The following is a 19,872-nucleotide window of genomic DNA, read 5'->3' on the forward strand; positions in this document are numbered from 1 at the left end:
CCAGCCATTGGGGTGAGTGCAGTGATAGAAGCAGTGAGACCCCTTCTGCTGTCCCCCCTCCTCTCAGGCTACTGCCTCCCACTAGCATGCTGGACTGTCCCTTCCAGTTCCCATTCTAGCAATCTGGCAATTGGGAAGGGCTTTCTGGAAATGGGCTGGCAAAACTGAGAGGGGTGAAGGCGCTGGCTCAGAGCCAGCACAGCCTTGGCCAAGTCATTTCTCATCTGAAAACCAGGCATAGCGATCCTCACCTGCTACCCAGGGACCTCAGGAGGCCCCCATTATTTAGCGTTAGTAATGTGCTCTGAGCTACAGTAAGAGAAGCTGGGTTCCTGTTATCTCCGTGTGGGGCAGAGATTCTGGGACGAGATGCAGCACCTCCTCCCCTATCCTATTTCTCCTCTCCCTTACTCCTCTACTGAGGGACTTTTGGTGCTGAGGCCCCACTTACCCTCCCTGGGAACATTCCAGATGCGTTTTCTCAGGCAGTTTGTACTGTAGCCATTTCTTCCCACTGCCGATCCCGCCCCATCCCAGCTGAAATAACATTTAACAGCCTTAATCCAAAGCCTTGTTATTGCAGCAGAAAGTAGAGATACTGGGACTCAGAATGAATGGAAGGAGCAGCGAACAAGACTGGAAGCGGCTCCAAGTGGCATAGCCTCCACAGACCCAAGGGAACGGGGCACAAGTCAGGCTGTCCCCACACTATATCTGCACAAGCCTCGCCAGAGACAGGCTGCAAGAACCCATGGGTTGGGAAGGCAGCCTCAAGGGGAGACGGGCAGAGAGGGAAGTGACCTCAGGAATGTCTCACTCCAATGCCGTTATTAGGAATCGTGGGATTGTTACTATTTCCATCAGGGGACACCATGGGGATTGTGGGTAAAGAAAACAGAGCTCCTGAGAACTGGCAGGGCTGGACTGTGGGGAGGACATGTGATCCAAGGCCCTTCCTCCCACCTCCTTTCCAAATTAGCCCTGCAGAAGCCTTTGCCCATGGAGGTTCCCACAGGATGGACACTCCCAATCTCTCTGCCACCCCAATTCAGTTGTGGGGCTGGGGAAGGTCAGAATTCTTCTTGGCCAAAATCTGCCTTTGAAATGACGGTGAATGTCATGTGGGCAATGGAAAAGGATAAACTGCTACAAGCAGAATGTCAGCATTGGGCATTAAGGGATTCTAAAAGGGGAGTGAGAGAGAGTACCTAGCTTCCAACATGGCTTCCACCCTCCTCTCCCCAGCCTGTCTCTTCTCTACTCTGCTGAGCAGACACTACACATCCACTCTGCTGTGCTCACAAGTGCTCTAGGCTGCTCCATCATGAAGTGTCCCTCTCCACACTGGTGAGACCCTGGAACTAACCAACAGGTCCTACTGTCTCTTCCAGGGCAACCAATGAATTAAACAGCACCTCGGCACCACTTTGACTCACATTTTGTACATGCCTAGATAGATTAAATGGCAGTTTGCCCACAATCACCCACACCTTCAATAGGATAGTTTGGTTGCAGTGTTTCTCAAATGTGGCCAGCGTGGCTGCATGTGGCCACCAGGGCCTTTTCTTGCGACCACAGCCTACTGGGCTGGCGGGAGGGGGGGAGGGGCCGCGAAGGGCGCAAAGCAGTGGCCCCTCTCCCAGGGCTGCCAACAACGGTTGGGCCCTGCCCCGCTCTGGAGACAGAAATGCTGGAGGTGCAGGCAGCTGGTGCAACCAAAAAAGCAAAAGAAACAACAAAAAAGACAAGAACCATGCGAAGCACCTTATTTGTGTTTCTATTCTGATTATGTCCAGTAAAGAATAGAGACAACTGTAAATTATTTTTTATTATTGAGTCTGAAAAACCCTACATAAATAAATTATAGTGATTTGGACAGGTATATGTGCATATTTATTTGTTTTTCCTAAAGTTAATTAAGTATTTTAGGAAAAATTGTCAGCATCGCCACCAGCCAGAGTTGGTGGCCACACTCTGAGGCCACCAAAACATTTGTCATAAGAATCCCTGGTCTAGGGAGATGACAGTGCCCAGTATGTAAGACCCTAACTGTATCTGAGCAGTTACAACTCAGATCAAGAGTGTGTGTTGTACTTTGAGACCTGTAGACTTTGTGGAGCACTGTTCTACAGAAAGTGCGGTGTGGGGGTCACAATGCCTTCTCTTTTATACCAATTAGCTAAGTCTCTCACCCTTCTCTCAGACTGCAAACATAAGTTAGACAAAAGTGCACTCTGAGTTATGAATGAGAGCCCTCTTATGGAAGACTGGGGTTTACTTCCCCTCCACCTCTTCTGGGCATTTGGGGCTCGCTCCCCTACTCCTTCACCTTAGATCTATGGGCCTTTAGGTCTCATTCCCTTACCGCATCCCTGGGTCTTTGGGGCTTTCTTCCCTTTGTCATGTGCACTATGTTATTTGGGCCTTGTCCCCCACATACCTCAGGTGCATGGGGCTCACTTTGTGCACCCCCTATGTCCCACACACGTGCAGAACTCCCAACAGTCCCAGGTTCCACAGAACTGTTCACTTTCACCCACAACCTTGCCCCATCCCAATGGAAAAGGAACATTTCCCACATTCAGCGCAGCTTTGGGAGGAGAGGTGCAGTTAGCTCTGGGCGCTCAAACCAAGTGGTGTTGCAACTTGGGATGCAGGGTTACAGCGCCACTCAGGTTTGGTCTGTCCCTCTGCTGTCTCTGCCAGGGTGGCCAGGCTAAATTTCAGCATCATTGCAACCCCATGCGCTGTCACAATATCATATTCGGCACAAGGGGCAGAGAGGCTGAACCTCAGTGGCGCAGCGTCCCACTTTAGCCACTTGACATGTTGGGAGGTATGCACGTGGGGCTCGCTTCATGCTCCCCCCAGAACGTTCCAGGGACTTGCTCCCCATATCTCAGGCACGTGGGGCTCCCTTCGCCCCTCCCCCAGACACATGTGTCTCACTTTGCCCCACGTGGACTCCACGAAGCCTCCCTAGCTCCACCACGCCGGCAGACTCCAAGCGGCCGGACTCGGAGGAGGGCCCTGGAATGACGCTAATTTAGGAGAGGGTCAGAGGTCACAGCCTCTAGACGGAAAACATTGCACAACCCCCCCCGCGAAATCGCTGAACGAGAGACTCCTTGACCGTCTCTGTGATTGGCTTAAAGGCCTGGAGTGGACGGGAAGAGAATGGCTCTCGGCCAATAGCAGAGGACACAGGCGGAAGTGGTCCGTTCTGGCTTATATCCGGGTGGAAGTGGTGCCCTCGATCTCACAGTTCCGACCTTAGTTCGCTCCCGCCGCCGTCAAGATGCCGGGCGCGGCCGAGAAGGAGTCGGAGCTGTCGGAGCGGATCGAGGCCTTCGTGGCGCGGCTGAAGCGGGGCGGGGAGCGGCTCAGCTCCGAGGAGGCGGCGCGGCAGACGGTGGGGCTGCTGCGGAAGATCATCGGCCATGGGCGCTGGGGCAGCGCGGGTGAGGCGGGGCGGGCAGCTGCGGTCCCGCGGGAGCCCTTGGCTGGGAACCCCCGTCTGGGGCGCTGGTGTCCCCGCAGCCTGCGCCAGCTCCCTGCCCTCGAGCGGTGCCCGGGCTCGTTTCCCCAGCGATGGGCGCTCCCGGCCCCATCTCGCTGACAAGGGGCTTCCCCGAGCCGCAGCTGGGATTCTCCCTCTCCGTAGGACTCGGCGCCGCCCGGCCCCGGTGCTTCCTCCCAGCCACAGGCCCGCGCTCAAGGTTCCTGGCACTCGCAGTGATTATCCCTCCGTCCGCCCCTCTCTCGCCCGCCCTGAAATCACGGCTTGCCCTAGGGGTTAGCTCTTTAATGAGCCCCCTCTCTAGCTTTGATAGGTAACATTCTCTGATCAGCAAAATGAGTGTCTGCCGCCCACCACGGCCCTGGATTTGGGATACTTCCCCGTGAATACCGAGTCTCCTTTCCCCCTCCATCCCCCCCGCCGCCTTTTCCTAAGATCCGCTGGATTTCTCCCTCCCTGCTGGTATTTGCAGATCTTCCCAATTCAGTATGCTCTGTTAAATAAAACCAGAGCTAACGCTGACACGTGCAGTACCCAGCAGCTGGATTTTCCTCTCTCAGTGCTTCACGGTTTATGATCCTCTGAACAGTTCCTGGAATGTGACACATCCAAACCACTTTGACTTAGTTTTGTGAGTGGGATTTAGTGATATACTGCATGAAATATTTTAGTAAAAATCCCATCTCATCTATCGTCTTCACCTCATCCACTCATGTAGTAATATTATCTAAAAGCTTGTCAAGTTTGGAATGATCTCTCCTTTATAGCCCACCTGAAACTTTTTTTTTTTTTTTTTTGCTCATGGCTCTGTTATTTTTCTAGATCATGGTGCTAAGTTTTCTGTCTAAATATTTATTCCAGTATGTTAGTAGCAATTGAAACAGGTGCAGGGCTGTTGAAGGGTAGATTGGTTTTAAGCTGGCATAGGGCCACTGGCTGTGGAGTTACTTGAGGCTGTGGCCAGGACCTGCTCTTGGAAGGATAGAGACTAAGCCATCCCCTTATTTCAGGGGAGCTGATGGCGCTGATTCGGAAGGAGGGCAAGAGGATGACTGCAGCCCAGCCATCTGAGACCACTGTGGGAAACATGGTGCGGCGAGTGCTGAAGATCATTCGTGAGGAGTATGGCAGGTGAAGCTCTCCCTCCCCTTGCTGCCTGTGTGTATCCCTCTCAATGATTTGGGAGAAGATCTTCTTGACAGGATCATTTGGATCCTGTATGGTGTCTTCTCTGCTGGTCCCGTGAGACCTCTTCAGGAGTCTAAATGAGAGGTCTGTCCTCCCTGTCTCAAAGATTTTCCTTCAAGGTTAAACTCCTTTAATTCCTTTGTAGGAAAGTTTGTAGCCCCAATGAGCCTTGTGGTTTCCCTGCTACTGACCATGTTTCCTCTAGTATGTGTTACTGCTGTGTGAACCCTCCCTCTGCTGCAGATCTCTCTGTGTTCTGATCCTGTACTGCACGTGCTGTTCTCTTCCCACTTTCCTAGGAGAGAGAGTTCTGTTGGAACAGCAGCCTTGAGCCAGGTTGTTCCATGTGTCTCCTGCAGCTTTCAAAGTTTACTTACATAGCTTTCAGAAGGTACAGTTATTGGCAAAGCTTCAGGTAGCTTTCTGACACAGACAGCTCTGGAGCACAGTTGCCAACTTTCACATGGTAAATAAGCATCCCAACTTTCACAATAAGCCAAAAATCAAGCTAATCCCATTTCAAAACAAGGCCAAAACAAGCCAATCCCTAAGAACCCCCAATACTCTATGTGACTAGATTTCCCCCCTGGTGTGCAGTCTAGACTGTGGTGGGCCTGTTGTGCACCCCTGACTCTCTCTTCCCCCGTCCCCGCTTGCCAGGAGCTGATCAAAAAAAAGAAGCAACAAGCTACAAGCCAAAAACTAGCCAACAAGCCAATTAAGCCAAAAACAAGCCCAATTTCTGCCTTTTTTCCACAGGTTTGGCATGTCTGCTCTGGAGGCTGTTTGAGAAAGTATGTGTGGCCCTCTTATCTGACCCCAAATAAGTAAGGCCCCTTATTTCTCTGCTGTGGAACGACAGTGTAGCTCAAAAGCAGCCTCTTCTATAGGCTTCAACACGTTGTTTACTTGTGCTCCCTTCTTGCTGTGATGGGCTGTGTTCTCTCCATAGGCTCCATGGGCGCAGTGAGGAGAGTGACCAGCAGGAGTCACTGCACAAGCTTCTGACCTCTGGAGGGCTCAGTGAGGACTTCAACACACCCTATCCCCCACTCAGGGCTAATGTGATTGAAGCTATTAGTGAGCTGCTGATAGAGCTGGGTAGGAGATGAACTAAAACCATTCTATCATTGGGTGGGAGAGAGGGCTGCTCATGGGATTAGGGATGGGGACGAGCCAGTTCCCAGTTTGAATGGAAAGGATGGGGAGCTGTGAGACTCAATCTTGCAGAATGTGTGTCCCGGGAGCAGTACACAGGGATCCCTTCCTCTGTGGTCCTGTGAGGAGAGCAGAACAGTGTCAAGTATGCACCTTCTGGAAACAGGCAAAATTCAGCCCTGTGCGGTTTACACTCAAGGCTTTGAAAGAACCTGAGTAGAGCCCTTCCCCCAATTGACTAAGATGGAGCTATGGTGTGCTCAGGACAGGGATGGACCCTGGAGACAGACTTCTGTCCTGCAGGGAACAGAATTAAATATTTTCCCCTGCACTTCTTCTCTGGCGGATGCATTGCAAGTATTGTCTCTGCAGCCAAGGAGGTCTGCATGCAGCACCTGAGACAGCTACGAGGGTTGCTATGAGCCTCCCAAACTCCACTCTGCACATGGTACAGCATTCTGCTTCAGTTCTCCTTCCCAACAGGTTATTGAGGTGGTTAGAGAGGATGTCTCAGGAGGCGTTTTAATATTTACATATTGTACCCAGCACAATCTGAGTGCTACTATACAGACATGTAGAAAGAGAACCTCTCACCTGAAAACTTGCAATTTAAAAAGACTGGGGATGGGGAGCAGTGTACATGCAGAGACCAGTGTGACTGTCTTCTACATCTGTCTTCTTGAGGATTACATTGCTTGGCAACCCCCCTCCACATTCAGTATTGACAGGCTATAACTTCCTCATGCATCTCCCATTCTGGCACCAAGAGCTAGTCTGTGGGCAGGGTGGCCACCATGGCTGATGCTAGTCCTTTCCTCTCCCATTATGAGATTTTCAATATGCCTTCTTTTCCTGGGCAGTTTGGGAGCCTATGGAGGTCAGGGTGTGGTGCCCTTTGTGCTGCCACAAGGCACGTACAGCCAGGCTCTAGCATGATCCCAGCTGGTGCAAGGGCTGGGGAACTGAACTGATGCTCCTCCACCAATGGCCATGTTGCTGCCTGAGCTAACGGTGATGTGACACAGAGCCTGGTTTCGGGGGGGTCAAGTAATAACCTACTTACCAAATTGGGGTCTCAGTGTTCAGATAAGGAATGTTGTGCCCTTTCATCAAGTTGGAGCTCAAACCCTCAGATGCTCGCCCTTCAAACCCAAAGCTCTAAAAAGTATGTTTTTTGGGGTTTTTTGGCCTATGGGATAGCTCCAGAGAGAGATAATTGCAGTTGTGTGCTGTGGCAGAGGGCTTGTGCCCTTTCCTGTTGGTGCTGTCTGTGGCAGGAATCAGCATGGCAGGTGTTAGGCCTGACTCTCCTCTTACTGCTGGATGGCTTCCCTTGCAGAGGGCACCACTGATAACATTGCGATGCAGGCATTGGAGCACATCCATTCCAATGAGGTGATCATGACCATTGGCTACTCTCGCACTGTCGAGGCCTTCCTGAAGGAGGCAGCACGCAAGCGGAAATTCCATGTCATTGTAGCGGAATGTGCGCCCTTCTGCCAGGTAGGTCCCTGGTTGGCCGTGTTCTCCAGGCTGTGCCTGTGGTATCTGTGCAGTGTCTTATCTGCCTTAGGAGAAGCAGGTGTAGAAATAACAGGCCCTTCTGCTCAGCATGAGGGAGTGACTAGACTGCCCTAAGAAATGTTGTGAGATTGCTGGCTACTGCCAAGAAGTGGGGGAAACTTCTTGCCTGCCCCACCAGTGATTTAGAGGACAGCATATGTGCTATATCACTGGCACATATCTGGCTCAGATAATGTAACTTCTGGTTTGAATTGAGTGTGTCTGGCACTGCATCGAGTCCAGCTCAGGAGCTTCCTTGTCTGGTTCCTCTTAAGGAACTCACCAGTCTCTCTCTCTTCTGTAGGGTCACGAAATGGCCGTCCGTCTTTCCAAAGAGGAGATTGAAACCACTGTCATGAGTGATGCAGCCATCTTTGCTGTCATGTCTCGAGTCAACAAGGTAGGTTTTTTGGGGTGCAGTAGTGGGGTTCTGGTGCTCAGGCCTTATAGGGCCATCCATAGGCAGTGTCAAGTGAGTTTGCTCTCCCTATCAAAGTCCTCAAAGAGCTTGGAGAGAGGTGGCTAGAGAGGTAGTCTTAGGAGGGGTTTTAATATTTACATATTGTACCCAGCACGATCTGAGTGCTACTATACAGACCTGTAGAAAGAGAACCCCTCCTCTGAAAAGCTTACAATTTAAAAAGACTGGGGATGGGGAGCAGGATATAGTGTACATGCAGAGACCAGTGTGACTGACCACACTGGGACATTTCCACTGGGAGTCTCAACTTACTCCCAGCTGCCCCTCACCTGCGTGGCTAAATTTCCAGGATGCATTAGAACAAACAGTGATGCTGAGTGGAGGCAGAGTTGCTCTGAGACAGATCTTTAGAGCCAGGTGAGACAAAGGGTTGACTCCAGCTTTTTTTTTTTTTTTTTAAATAAACCCCCCCCAAAACCTGCCCATCCCCAGAGTGGGAAGCACTGCGCCCCTGCCTAGAGCACGAGTCATATAGTAGGCAGTATGCCAGCCCTTGGCAGGGCGTCAGGAAATGGCTGCTGGACATCCTCAGAGCTCGGACTGCTTTCCTCACTATCATGTGGAGATGATAATAGGGCCCCACAGCCCTCCAATGAATGCCTGCTAGTCTTCTAACTTCCACTTGGCAGGTCTGACAGTTCTGGGTGCCGTTCTAGGTAGAGGAAAACTTTTGTGCAGAGCCAGTCCCAGATGGAACATACCCAGGACCCTACTGAGCTAGAATCCCAGCCTTTCACTTTCTGTCTAGTCAGTGTAATGCCCTCTTGCTGTGATGTAAATAGATGGTGGGAACCTGCAGTCCCTAGCCCCAGCATGGGCTGAGCCAGTAGCCCAGGATTTGGAGCTCCTTTTCTCTGCCTGTCTCAGTTCACTGCAAAGTGCTCTAATACTAACTTGTACTTGGAAGGTGATCATTGGTACAAAGACAATCTTGGCCAATGGTGCGTTGATTGCTGTAAGTGGGACTCATACCCTGGCACTGGCAGCTAAACACCACTCCACTCCCCTCATCGTCTGTGCACCCATGTTCAAGCTTTCACCGCAGGTAGGTGCAGCAACTTTTGATTACAGCAACTGCTCGATCTCGTGGCAAATAGAGGGACCGATATTGCTCATGAAAGTGAGGAATGGATAGTACTGACTGGCTAAAATACAGGTTGGCAACCCAGAAGGCTTCTACTAACCCTGCTAATGCACCTTGATTTTAACACAAGGATGCCCCTCCCCCATTGATACACCTCCCTGCAACAGCTCTACTGATGCAGATAAGGCCTTTGTTCCAGTACAGATTGCCAGATATGCTGAATGGTGGGCTCCTATGATATAGATCAACATCCACTAGAGACTGAGAGTTACTATATTCATTTCACTTAATCCAGTGGCGATTTGAACTCACATCTTCAAAGGCAGAAGCAGATGTTTTAGAACTTTCCTGCTCTGCTTTTTTGATATTGTAATATGGATCCCGTCTCAAGTCACTGAAGAGCAGCTTGGGGCAGTCATGTCTCTCTCCTCTCTTGAGCTACCAGGCTATCCTGTAGCGCAGCCACAATCTAAGCAGGCATAAAGGAACTAGGAATGTATGGCTTGCCTGAGCCCCTTGCTGCAATTGCCATGCATATTCCAGTCTGAGGCTGCAGGCAACTGCTGTACACTCTACAAACCTAAGCTGTGGAGCCCTTACTTTCCTCTGCTCAGTCCCTTCCAGCACTTATGCCCCAGCTCCATATGGTATAATGGAGATGGGTGGCCTCTTCTGACCCTATTGCTCTTTCTTCCAGTTTCCTAATGAAGAGGATTCATTCTACAAGTTTGTCTCTCCACAAGAAGTGCTGCCATTCACAGAAGGTACCGGTCCTCTTTAGTGCAGGTTTTTGAAGGGGAACTAGTTGTGTTGACCCCAGGCAGCAGGAACCGGGCCCCAGTCTCACATATTTAAAGACAGAATTAGCTTGTAACCAAGGGCAGGAAACCCTGCCCATTGTCTTAAACTCTGAAATGACTCTGACCACTGTCCTAGTTTACATGCTACTTGGCTGATAGGAGGAATGGAACAGGGTTTCCTCTGAACTCCATCCTTGTAATTGGGTTCCTGCCCATTAAACACTTCCTTATACAGGTAGTAATTAAAAAAAAAAAAAGGTTCTGATGGTGACTGCCAGCTGGTGGGCGGAACAGACCTAGCACAGTAGCAGAGAAACCAAACTAGTTTCTGTGTAGCGCTCATAAGTAGTGTGACTTCTTGGAACATAAAACTCCAGAAATACTATATGGATTATTACCACTGGCTGACATAGTTTTCTTTCTGCCCTGGAGCTTCTGAGGCCAGGTTACTGTGTGCAATTCTGGTCTCCCATGTTTAAGAAAGATTAATTCAAACTGGAACAGGTGCAGAGAAGAGCTACTGGGATAATCAGAGGAATGGAGAATCTGCCTTACAAGAAAAGATCATAAAGAGCTTGGCTTGTTTTGCCTAACAAAACAAAGGTTGCGGGGAGATATGATTGCTTTCTATAAAATACATCAGAGGAACAAACACCAGGCTGTAAAAGGACTGAAGTTAAATGCCAGTGTTGGCACAAGAACAAATGAATATAAACTGGCCCTCAACAAGTTTAGGCTTGAAATTAGATGAATGTTTGTAATCATCAGAAAAGTGAAATTCTGGAACAGCCTTCCAAGGGGAGTAATGGGGGCAAAAACCCTAACTTGTTTCAAGACTGAGCTTGATACACTTATGGACGGGATGTTATGATGAGGATGCCTACAATGGCATATGTCCCATCTATGACTACTATTAGCACATATCTACAATGGCTGGAGATGGGACATGGCACAGAGTTATTCCAGCTAGTTCTTTCCCAGGTGTGTGGGTATATGCTCATGGTCTAACTGATCACCATACTGGAGGGCAATGTGTGTTTCCTTCCCCTGTCCGCCCCCTCCCCCCCGATCAGATTGGCAGAGATGGGGGGAGGGGTTGCCGTCTCCAGCAGTGTGGGGCACTAGTCACTTGCTGGTTTGAACTAGAATGAATGGTGGATTCTCTGTAACTTGAAGTCTTTAAATGAAGATTTGAGGATATCAGTAACTCGGCCAGAGGTTATGAGTATATTGCAGGAAGGGGCTGGTGAAGTTCTGTGGCCTGTGACATGTAGGAGGTCAGACTAGATGATCATGATGGTCCCGTTGGGCCTTAAATTCTGAGATTCCATCTTCAAAAAGATAGCAGCTCTGGTGCCCAGTTACATAGCAACCAACCTTCCAAATCCATGTTTCTGTGCAGCAGGACCCCACAAGTGCAGGGCTAAGACAGTTTTGATTAAGGCTTTCATTGTGGCATTTTGCAGATTTTCCATGTGGAGGATCTTCTGGTTAGCACCAGCAACAGCTAATCAGCAGGGGCAAACTCTATCATTCTTATCCAAGACTGCCCTATACCTATAATTCAAATAAACCTACCACGGTTGGGGTTGTCTCAAATCTTGTTCTGCTATTTCAGTGCTGACTTTAGGGGTGGTGGGGCAAGGGTCACAACTTGTACTCCAGGCAGTGTATGGTGAAGCCACACTCCACATCATCTTGTCTGTTGTTCATCTCTAATACCATGACTGTTTCCTTTTCAGGGGAGATCCTGTCAAAGATCAATGTTCACTGCCCAGTGTTTGACTATGTTCCCCCAGAGCTCATTACTCTCTTCATCTCCAATATTGGGGGTAATGCACCCTCCTATATCTATCGCCTCATGAGTGAGCTCTACCATCCTGATGACCATGAACTCTAAGCTCTACTGGCTTGAAGTGCCTCAGTGTCCAAGCTCTTCCTACCTTGCTCTTTTGGAAGATCCAGCAGCTAAATAAATCCAGGGCTACAGAGATGGGGGTGACTGTCTTCAAAAGGAAACATCTGCATGGAGTATAATGTTTCCACCCTAGCCAAGAGCAGCAGTGAGCAGAGATCTACACCTGGCTTTGCTTCTGTCACTTGTATTACAAGGCACATGAAACAGTTTTTAATCTATTTGATTTTTGGAACCTGTTGTTGCCATTCTTGTATATCTCCACAGAAGTTCTGGTTCAATGATGGACTGGGTATAAATGGAATTCTCTGTTGCCACTAAGCTGCATTACCTTAGTGTGCTACAATAAAGACTGCTTGTAGTGGTCTCTGCTGTTGGCTTATTTTCTACACAAGAATAAAATGCTCATTCTTCAAACAGTAGGAGCACACTGGCCCCAGTAGTGAGCTGCTGTTGTAGCAAGATGGCTGTAGTTGCTTTGGTGGATGCAAACTGAAAAGCCTTCTATTACAAACCAAAGGCCTTAGATTGCATTCTCTTTAGTTGGCTCTGGCAATATGACAGTTCTTTTAACAGTGCACAGCAACACTACATCACCGTTTAGGGTAAGAAGTGAAATATTTCCCTCTGGTTTTGCTTAGACAGTAAAACCTGCTGGGCCAGGATTCTTGTTTTTAATTTAGGCACTTAAATCCTGTGTGCTATAGTAATGCCTAATAAGTAAATAGAAATTTGTAACATGACCCTCTTACTGGTATAGAAATAAACCCCAATCTATTTAGAGCTAAAGGGTGAATTGAAGAGTGGAGGCAGAATAAAATTAGAATACGAGCAGGATTTCTTATTGCAAGATGTTCTCTAGGATCCTTAACGACCTCTTTTCCAGCAACCTCATGTTTTACTGAGAAGATAGCATCTGGCTATTTTTTTGAGATCTCCCCTCCACCTGGAGGAAAAGGACTGATGTGCTGTGAAAGCCACAGGCAAGAAAAGAAACAGCAAGCTGGGATTGCTCTGCTATTAGATGCTTAGCTGAATAAAGTGACACTTTTGGTGCTTTGCTGGTCTGACTCTTAAGTTTGCCTGCACAACCTTGCAGATGGCCTGTGCTTACTCCAGTCAGACGTGAGCCTGAGGAAAGTGGTGTTGGTTTATTAATAAATACTTAGCCCTCTACACTTTCAAAGCATTGTAAATACATTAAAACAACAACCCTTCCCCTATGAGGAATCCTGCCATTCTCACAAGAAGGGAATTTAACACTTGCAAATGTGAGACACTTTCTACCCTTGAATAGCCAAGTCTGGGCACACAATATAATTTCTGAACATTGAAGCCTCTTCTCTGGACTGTAGGAGCCTTCTCCTGCCACATTCCCATGGATTATCTTGACTCCTCAGAAGGTCAGCTGTGACGGTAGTACTTCTGATACTGTCCTGGCTCAGGAGTTGCATCCAAGCAGCAACACTGGTTTCACGTTGCTGGCTGGAAGTATGAAGGGTTATGTGACGACAGCACTCCTGGAGGGTCTGGTTTTTAGCTCACACTTCCAAGTGCTGTCCTTGTTTCCCAAACAGCTGCCAAGCTTGGGCCATTCTCCGCAATTTAGCCAAATTAGGTTTAGGCTGGTAGGAGAAAAGAGAATTAATGAATTGATACAAAGTTTCCTTAAGAGAAAAGGACTTCACTGACCTCCACAGTCCTTTCCCCACACAGAAAGATGCTCAAGTGTTTTAGCAAATCTAATTTTAAATGTCCTCCGTGACTTCCAGTTTCACAATCTGATGCAGTTCCTTGGCAGCAGGGTGGATAAAAGTCAAGATTTTATTTTATTAAACATCAGATTTTTTTTAATATACATCTTGCTAGTTCATTGCTTCTTATTTTAGGCTTAGGTGTTTTGTACTTGTTTCTTCCATTAGTTTCCTCATGGTTAGTAGAATTTCAGATTTTACATGTTTTTTCCCTTAAGTCTCTCACTTAAAAGGCTCATCTTTTCTGAAAATGACAAGCCCCGAGCCTCATTAACACCCTTGCTGTAAGAACATAAAACTGATAAGCAAACTGACCTTCCTATATTTGCAACCAGCACCACATTCTAATATAAACTGGCATGAATGAAGAAAGCTGAAATGCTTTGGCAAGGCTATACTCTTCTGGCAGGATTTGAAGTCAATGGGACTTGTGCTCATAAGTCACCTAAGTGCCTATATATAGGCATAGGAGCCTAATTTCAGGCTCCTGCTTTTGAAATACAAAAATGGTTCATAATAACTTGTGCATTAAAAGTCTAAGTAACTTTTCATTGTTAACACTGAAGCAATTTTGTTTTGAAGTGAAAGATTTTATGCCCCTAAGAGAAAAGTTTAATAAAAATACAATGTTTTAACCGCTGCTGCTGCTACACTTAAGCATGTTTAATTTTAAGCACAAGTGACCCCATTAAAGTAAACGGAGCTTCTCTTGTGAGTAAAGTTACTCACCAGCTTGTTTGCAGGATCAGGGCCATACTATTCAATTTATTTTTGTAAAATTCAAATACCCTATTGGAAGTGGCATTTAAGAAAAATAGTTCATTGTATATTTTCATCTAAAGTTGCAATATTACAAATTTTCAAATTAGTTTTGCAAAACCTCAATCTGATTTTAAAAAAATCACTCCACCTTGACTGGTCTCCTGATCTTCAGCATAGATTTACTTTCTTTATTTCATCCCATTCCTCTTGGTTATAATTCCTCATATCATCCTAAATAATTCCACCTTTCAAATAGTAGATTTACCCATCCAGGCACACAGAGCAAATGTACTGTTTCAGGCAGCCATTTCCTAAGAAACTGAGTTATGAAAGAAGAGAAAAAGCAAAAAGTACTGATCTGCTGTGGGCTATCCCATGTACTCAACATATTTAGGGAACAGCACACTTAGTAGGGAGCTTTAGAAAGGTGCACATTACTAGTTCTTCCCCACTATTAGTTGTCCCTTAGCCAAACTAGACAGACTTAACTCGTATTCTCTCCTCATAAGTCTCCTGCAGTTCCCTGGCCAGTTTTTTGTTGCTCTTCTTGAATTCCCTCCAGTTTGTCTTAGATGAGTTTATAACAGTGTTTCAATTGCAGAGTATTACCAATAGTGTGACTCCCTAAGATGATACAGGATAGCTGAATAACCATTACCAGTGGCTGCTTACCAAGTCTGTACAACTTCAGGAAGAAATATGACAGGAAATGGCATGTTAACAGTGGGGTTCTAAAGGCAAATGTGCAATACACCACGTGAGTAGAATCTAAAATAGCATCTGGACATGCCCTTTGTGCCCAGTGAGTCGCAGTGTTCATTTATATACAATACTGTGGGGAATAATACAGGAACGGTTAAGGGAGGGACAGGAGCTAGAGGTTTGTTTACATCACATGTGGTCAGTGGTTATTTCAGTCAGGATACCTCTGTTTGTATTAAATGGTGGATACAGAGTGAGCTGTTATTGGTTGGTATGAAACTTGGATGAAAAGGCTTAGCAAGATTAAATGCATTTTTTCAGACAACTCACCCTGTGGGTTTGTTGCCTTTCTCTGCCCAGCACTTCACACTGTACCTGCTTTTCCTGCTTCAGGTGGTCTATGTCTGCAAGTGGCATCATGGAAGGTCTCCCATGAGCACACTGGAAAGGCAGCTGGCAAAAGGACAAAGCTTCAATAAGCTGGCAGCTCTCCTCCTTAGTCAAGCTATCATTAAACTTAATAGCTCCTGAAAAGAGAAGCGAATTATAGCATATGCTGGCAAGAGTTCAGCTCAGCTAACAAGCTCCCCTCTGGGAACTTAGGACAGCACAACAAGTTAATATGGGGCAGCGCCCACTTTCTCCCCCACCCTGAGACCACAAACCAGCAGCACAGTACACCAGACTTCAGATTTAGCTCCACTTAATCAGACTTCCCCCAAGAAGCCTTCCTGGCACACACAGACTAGCTTCTCCACAGCCTAAGTTGCTTGGTCTGGTCTGAGGCTACTAGATGGCAGGGCAACTATTTCCTTGCTTCCTAGATGCTACAGTTGTTGCAGCTCAAGGCACATGAGCAGCTTCCTCTGGAGCTGAAAACCAGGCCACTCCACAAATGAGGAGCTACCAAAGCAGAGAAAGACTGAATACCCACCCCATATGCTACTTAGAGATTGAGTACCACCTCAGTAATCACCCACTCTTTCCCACACCTGGGCATTTAATGCAACCACTGCAAATCCAGGCAGGATAGTAAGGTCTCTCTGGTACTTTAATAAACTTTATCTTTTCTAAACACCAGAGGGTGTGAGAATCTATGGTCTCATTTACTTCTCACCTTAGCAGCTTGTAAACTGCAGTTCAGAGATGGCACATGTCCTGCTCTTCTAACTAAAAGAAATCTTGTATGCAGTCTGCCACTTGGAGACTCTAGTGATGTGCCATTGCAACAATGCTACCAATCCACATTTGTTAATGCAATATGCAACATGTCTGCTGGCATGAATGGGGTTAGAATTACTGCAGCTTGCATTTGTGAGACCTGCTCACCTTCTGGGCTTCTGAAAGCCCAGAAGATGAGCCAGATGTCCATCATGGATCTAGAGAACAAGCACTTCCAGGGTCTCCAGGACATCATATACTGGCATTTCTACAACTTACCATTTGGCGCAGCCAAAAATGTGCTCTTTGAGAACAGGGCACTCCTCCTGCTCCCACAGAACTGTTGAATTAAAAGTTCTAGAGCTCATATAAACAGGGCCGGCGCTTCCATTTAGGCGACCTAGGTGGTCGCCTAGGGCACCAGGATTTGGGGGGCGGCAATTCTGCGATGGGGGGTCTTTCCGCGCTCCAGGTCTTCAGCGGCAATTCTGCGGCGGGTCCTTCACTCGCTCTGGGACCCGCTGCCAAAGTGCCCCAAAGACGGGGAGCGCAGAAGGACTTCCCGCCTAGGGCGGCAAAACCCTGGCGCCGCTCCTGCATATAGATGATGCACATTAGGGCTCTATTTTGTCAGCATCTCGCATCTGAATAGGAATGTGGATAACAGCTACAAACAATGCAAATAGAGGCAGCATGTTCTGTCCTTGGCAGAGCTCTCCAAAAAGAGGGCAACTGCCTCCTGCCACCTAGTAGACACCCTGTCTCTAAAGGGTCAGACTCCTGCAACCATTCAAAGTGCCATATTATGCCAAAGCCCCAGAAAGTACACTATGTAGAAATGGAAAAGTGGAGAAGTTCAGCTCACTTACCATGGCATGCCTGGGAAGCCAGCACCTTTAGAAAGGTTAGTGGGAGTGTCCCTTGTGCGCCTCCTGTGGTCTGCAATAGCTAAAAGTAGAACGAGAACATGGTCCAACTTTCCAGTGAGTATGAAAAGGAAATATTAGTAACATTAGAGGGAACAGATGAAGAAGACCTAGTAGGGCCCATCTGGTCCATGTCTCCCCACTGTCAATTCATAAGAGCTAAAGGATGGTATTCTCCCAGGTTTTGTCCCGTCTCAAGCAACAAGACTTTCAGTAGAGAGCTACCCTAATCCACTTCAAAAGAAGAGCACTACTTACCTCAACTTGTTCTTGAATCAACTCCTGGAAAGCAAGAGGCAGAACAATCAATCACTTACTGTTTTTTCCCTCCTCACCTTTCCTATCTGCTGTCCCAACCTGGCCATATTTACTGTATCAGTTCGAAGTCACTCACTGTGATAAATAACCAAGAAGGATGGGCCAGTGGTTGGAGCACTAGCCTAGGCAGTGGGAGATCCAGGTTGAAGTCTCACACTCTGCCATAGACTTCCTGTGTACCTTGGGCAAGTCACCCTATGTAAAGTGGGGATGATAGCACTTCACAGGGGTGTTGGGAGGCACAGGCGTCAACTCCATGCACCCACAGGGAAAAATTAGCAGGTGCTCTGCACCCACTGGCAGCCACGTCCCCGCTTCTCTGCCTACCTCCCAGCGCTTCCTGCCGCCTAACAGCTGTTTGGCGGGGCTTTGGACTTTCCGGGGGGGGGGGGGGGGGGGGAAGCGGAGACACGGCGTGCTTAGGGGAGGAGGTGGAGAAGAAGTGGGGCAGGGGCGGAGACTTGGGCGAAGGGGGTGGGATGGGGGCAGGGACTTTGGGGAAGGGGTGGCATGGGGGCAGGGCAAGGGCGGTGCAGGGGTGGGAAGAGGCGGGGAAGGGGTGGGGGCAGGGGCGGGCGGGCAGGTCGAGAACCCACCAGGCAAAGGGGAGGTCGACACCTATGTTAGGAGGATAAATATATTAACGATTGTGAGTCTCAGCTACTACATGATAAGGGCCATATAAGTACCATAGACCAGCCTGAAGTGACCCCAGCAAACTCCCAAACTCACTACAATTTTTCAAGACTGCAGTAAAAGGGCTAGCAACACACATTTCCAGAATCTGTTTAAGTCGTAATCTTAAAGCATCTCCCATCAGCTTGTTCAATTACAAAGCTAATAAGAAAGAATGATAGCTTACCCAACAGTGACAGTGGTTCTAAGAGGTGTGTTGTCCACATTGATTCCACCTCTATTGAGCCATTGCATGCAAGATTGGAATCTTTTGGCCTGCAGCGTTCACTGGTGCCAGACCTTGGATGTGCTCATGCCCCCTCTCCCCTTCACATCCAAGAACATAAAGGGCAGAGGCTGGCCCAACCGTCCCTCAGTTTCTTCGCCAATACAGACCTTAGGTGCTATAGGACTTTGTAGTAACGGGGAAGGAAGGCAGGTTGTGGATGGGTTGCAGAATCCATAGACAAAACATTGTGAAGAACCACAGTTACTGTAAGTAAGCAACCATTGTTTGTTCTGGGAGTGATTATCTGCATGTATTCCACTTCTGGTGGCTAGCAAGCAGTGACCTCATAATCAGGAGGTGGGTGCTAGAAGTCCTATTTAAATAATGATTGCAGGACAGTTCTGCCAAAACAGGAATCAGATCTTCAGGCCTCAACTAAGGAATAATGTGGGATGAAGGAGTGGACTGATCCCCCATATGGCTTCCCTGCAAAGTTCTGGAATTGGTATGCTTTTCAGAGAAGCTCCACAAGCTGCTTAAGCCCTGGTGAAGTGGGCTATAACTTGCATGGGTGGATCTAAGGATGATCACAAACCTCACCACCTTCTGCTCCAAGTGCGAAGCATATTTCTTTAACCTTTTCCCTCTCACGTAAATACATAACATGTATATTAAAAAAAAAAAAACACCCCCCAAAACCCCAACGCTCTAAAGCCCTACCAACACGTGACACTCCACTGCATACACTTCTCTCCCTAAGGAGAGGATAAGAAAACAAAACAACACATGACAGATGTTTAGTCACATTGCTTAGTGCACTACTGGAAGGTGCTGAGATACTACGGTGATACTACAACCCACCGACCGCTACGCCTACCTTCATGCCTCCAGCTTCCATCCCGGTCACACCACACGATCCATCGTCTACAGCCAAGCACTGAGGTACAATCGCATCTGCTCCAACCCCTCAGACAGAGACCAACACCTACAAGATCTTCACCAAGCATTCTCAAAACTACGATACCCACACAAGGAAATAAAGAAACAAATCAACAGAGCCAGACGTGTACCCAGAAGCCTCCTGCTACAAGACAGGCCCAGAAGAGAAACCAACAGAACTCCACTGGCCATCACCTACAGTCCTCAGCTTAAACCTCTCCAACGCATCATCAGTGATCTACAACCCATCCTGGACAATGATCCCTCACTTTCACAGACCTTGGGAGGCAGGCCAGTCCTCGCCCACAGACAACCTGCCAACCTTAAGCATATTCTCACTAGCAACCACGCATCGCACCATAACAACTCTAACTCAGGAACCAACCCATGCAACAAACCTCGATGCCAACTCTGCCCACATATCTACACCAGCAACACCATCACTGGACCTAACCAGATCAGCTACAACATCACCGGCTCATTCACCTGCACGTCCACCAATGTTATATATGCCATCATATGCCAGCAATGCCCCTCTGCTATGTACATTGGCCAAACTAGACAGTCACTACGGAAGAGGATAAATGGACACAAGTCAGATATCAGGAATGGCAATATACAAAAACCTGTAGGAGAACACTTCAACCTCCCTGGCCACACAATAGCAGATGTTAAGGTAGCCATCTTACAGCAAAAA

The 19,872-nt window shown here is 47.9% G+C and overlaps 2 protein-coding genes across 10 annotated transcripts in view; one reads left to right on the forward strand and one right to left on the reverse strand.

Moving 5' to 3' along the window:
- The first annotated feature begins 3,238 nt into the window (after positions 1-3,238).
- EIF2B2 (eukaryotic translation initiation factor 2B subunit beta) lies at positions 3,239-12,075 on the forward strand. Of its 4 annotated transcripts, none has more exons than XM_054025662.1 (8): positions 3,243-3,461; positions 4,531-4,651; positions 5,661-5,809; positions 7,206-7,369; positions 7,734-7,829; positions 8,818-8,955; positions 9,692-9,758; positions 11,537-12,075. In XM_054025662.1, the coding sequence occupies exons 1-8, from the start codon at positions 3,299-3,301 to the stop codon at positions 11,692-11,694; spliced, it is 1,056 nt and encodes a 351-aa protein (XP_053881637.1). In that variant the 5' UTR covers positions 3,243-3,298; the 3' UTR covers positions 11,695-12,075. The 4 variants fall into 4 exon arrangements, with proteins under 4 accessions (XP_053881638.1, XP_053881637.1, XP_053881641.1 ...); XM_054025666.1 differs by having other exon boundaries at positions 3,330-3,412; XM_054025664.1 differs by lacking the exon at positions 3,243-3,461 and adding an exon at positions 3,538-3,719.
- A 766-nt stretch (positions 12,076-12,841) lies between these two features.
- The window catches only part of MLH3 (mutL homolog 3), a 32,150-nt gene continuing 25,119 nt past the window's right edge, over positions 12,842-19,872 (reverse strand). For 2 of the 6 annotated variants that reach the window (XM_054025656.1, XM_054025654.1), the window contains exons 10-13: positions 17,273-17,296; positions 16,958-17,036; positions 15,303-15,454; positions 12,842-13,334 (exon numbers count right to left, since the gene is read on the reverse strand). In XM_054025656.1, coding sequence (XP_053881631.1) covers positions 13,251-13,334; positions 15,303-15,454; positions 16,958-17,036; positions 17,273-17,296 — 339 coding nt within the window. In that variant the 3' untranslated portion in view covers positions 12,842-13,250. Of the gene's footprint in view, positions 13,335-15,257; positions 15,455-16,957; positions 17,037-17,272; positions 17,297-19,872 lie in introns of all 6 variants that reach the window. The other 4 variants (XM_054025658.1, XM_054025657.1, XM_054025659.1 and 1 more) reach the window with 3 other exon arrangements.

This window comes from Malaclemys terrapin, chromosome 4 (assembly GCF_027887155.1).
Source record: "Malaclemys terrapin pileata isolate rMalTer1 chromosome 4, rMalTer1.hap1, whole genome shotgun sequence".
Classification (NCBI taxonomy): Eukaryota; Metazoa; Chordata; order Testudines; family Emydidae; genus Malaclemys; species Malaclemys terrapin.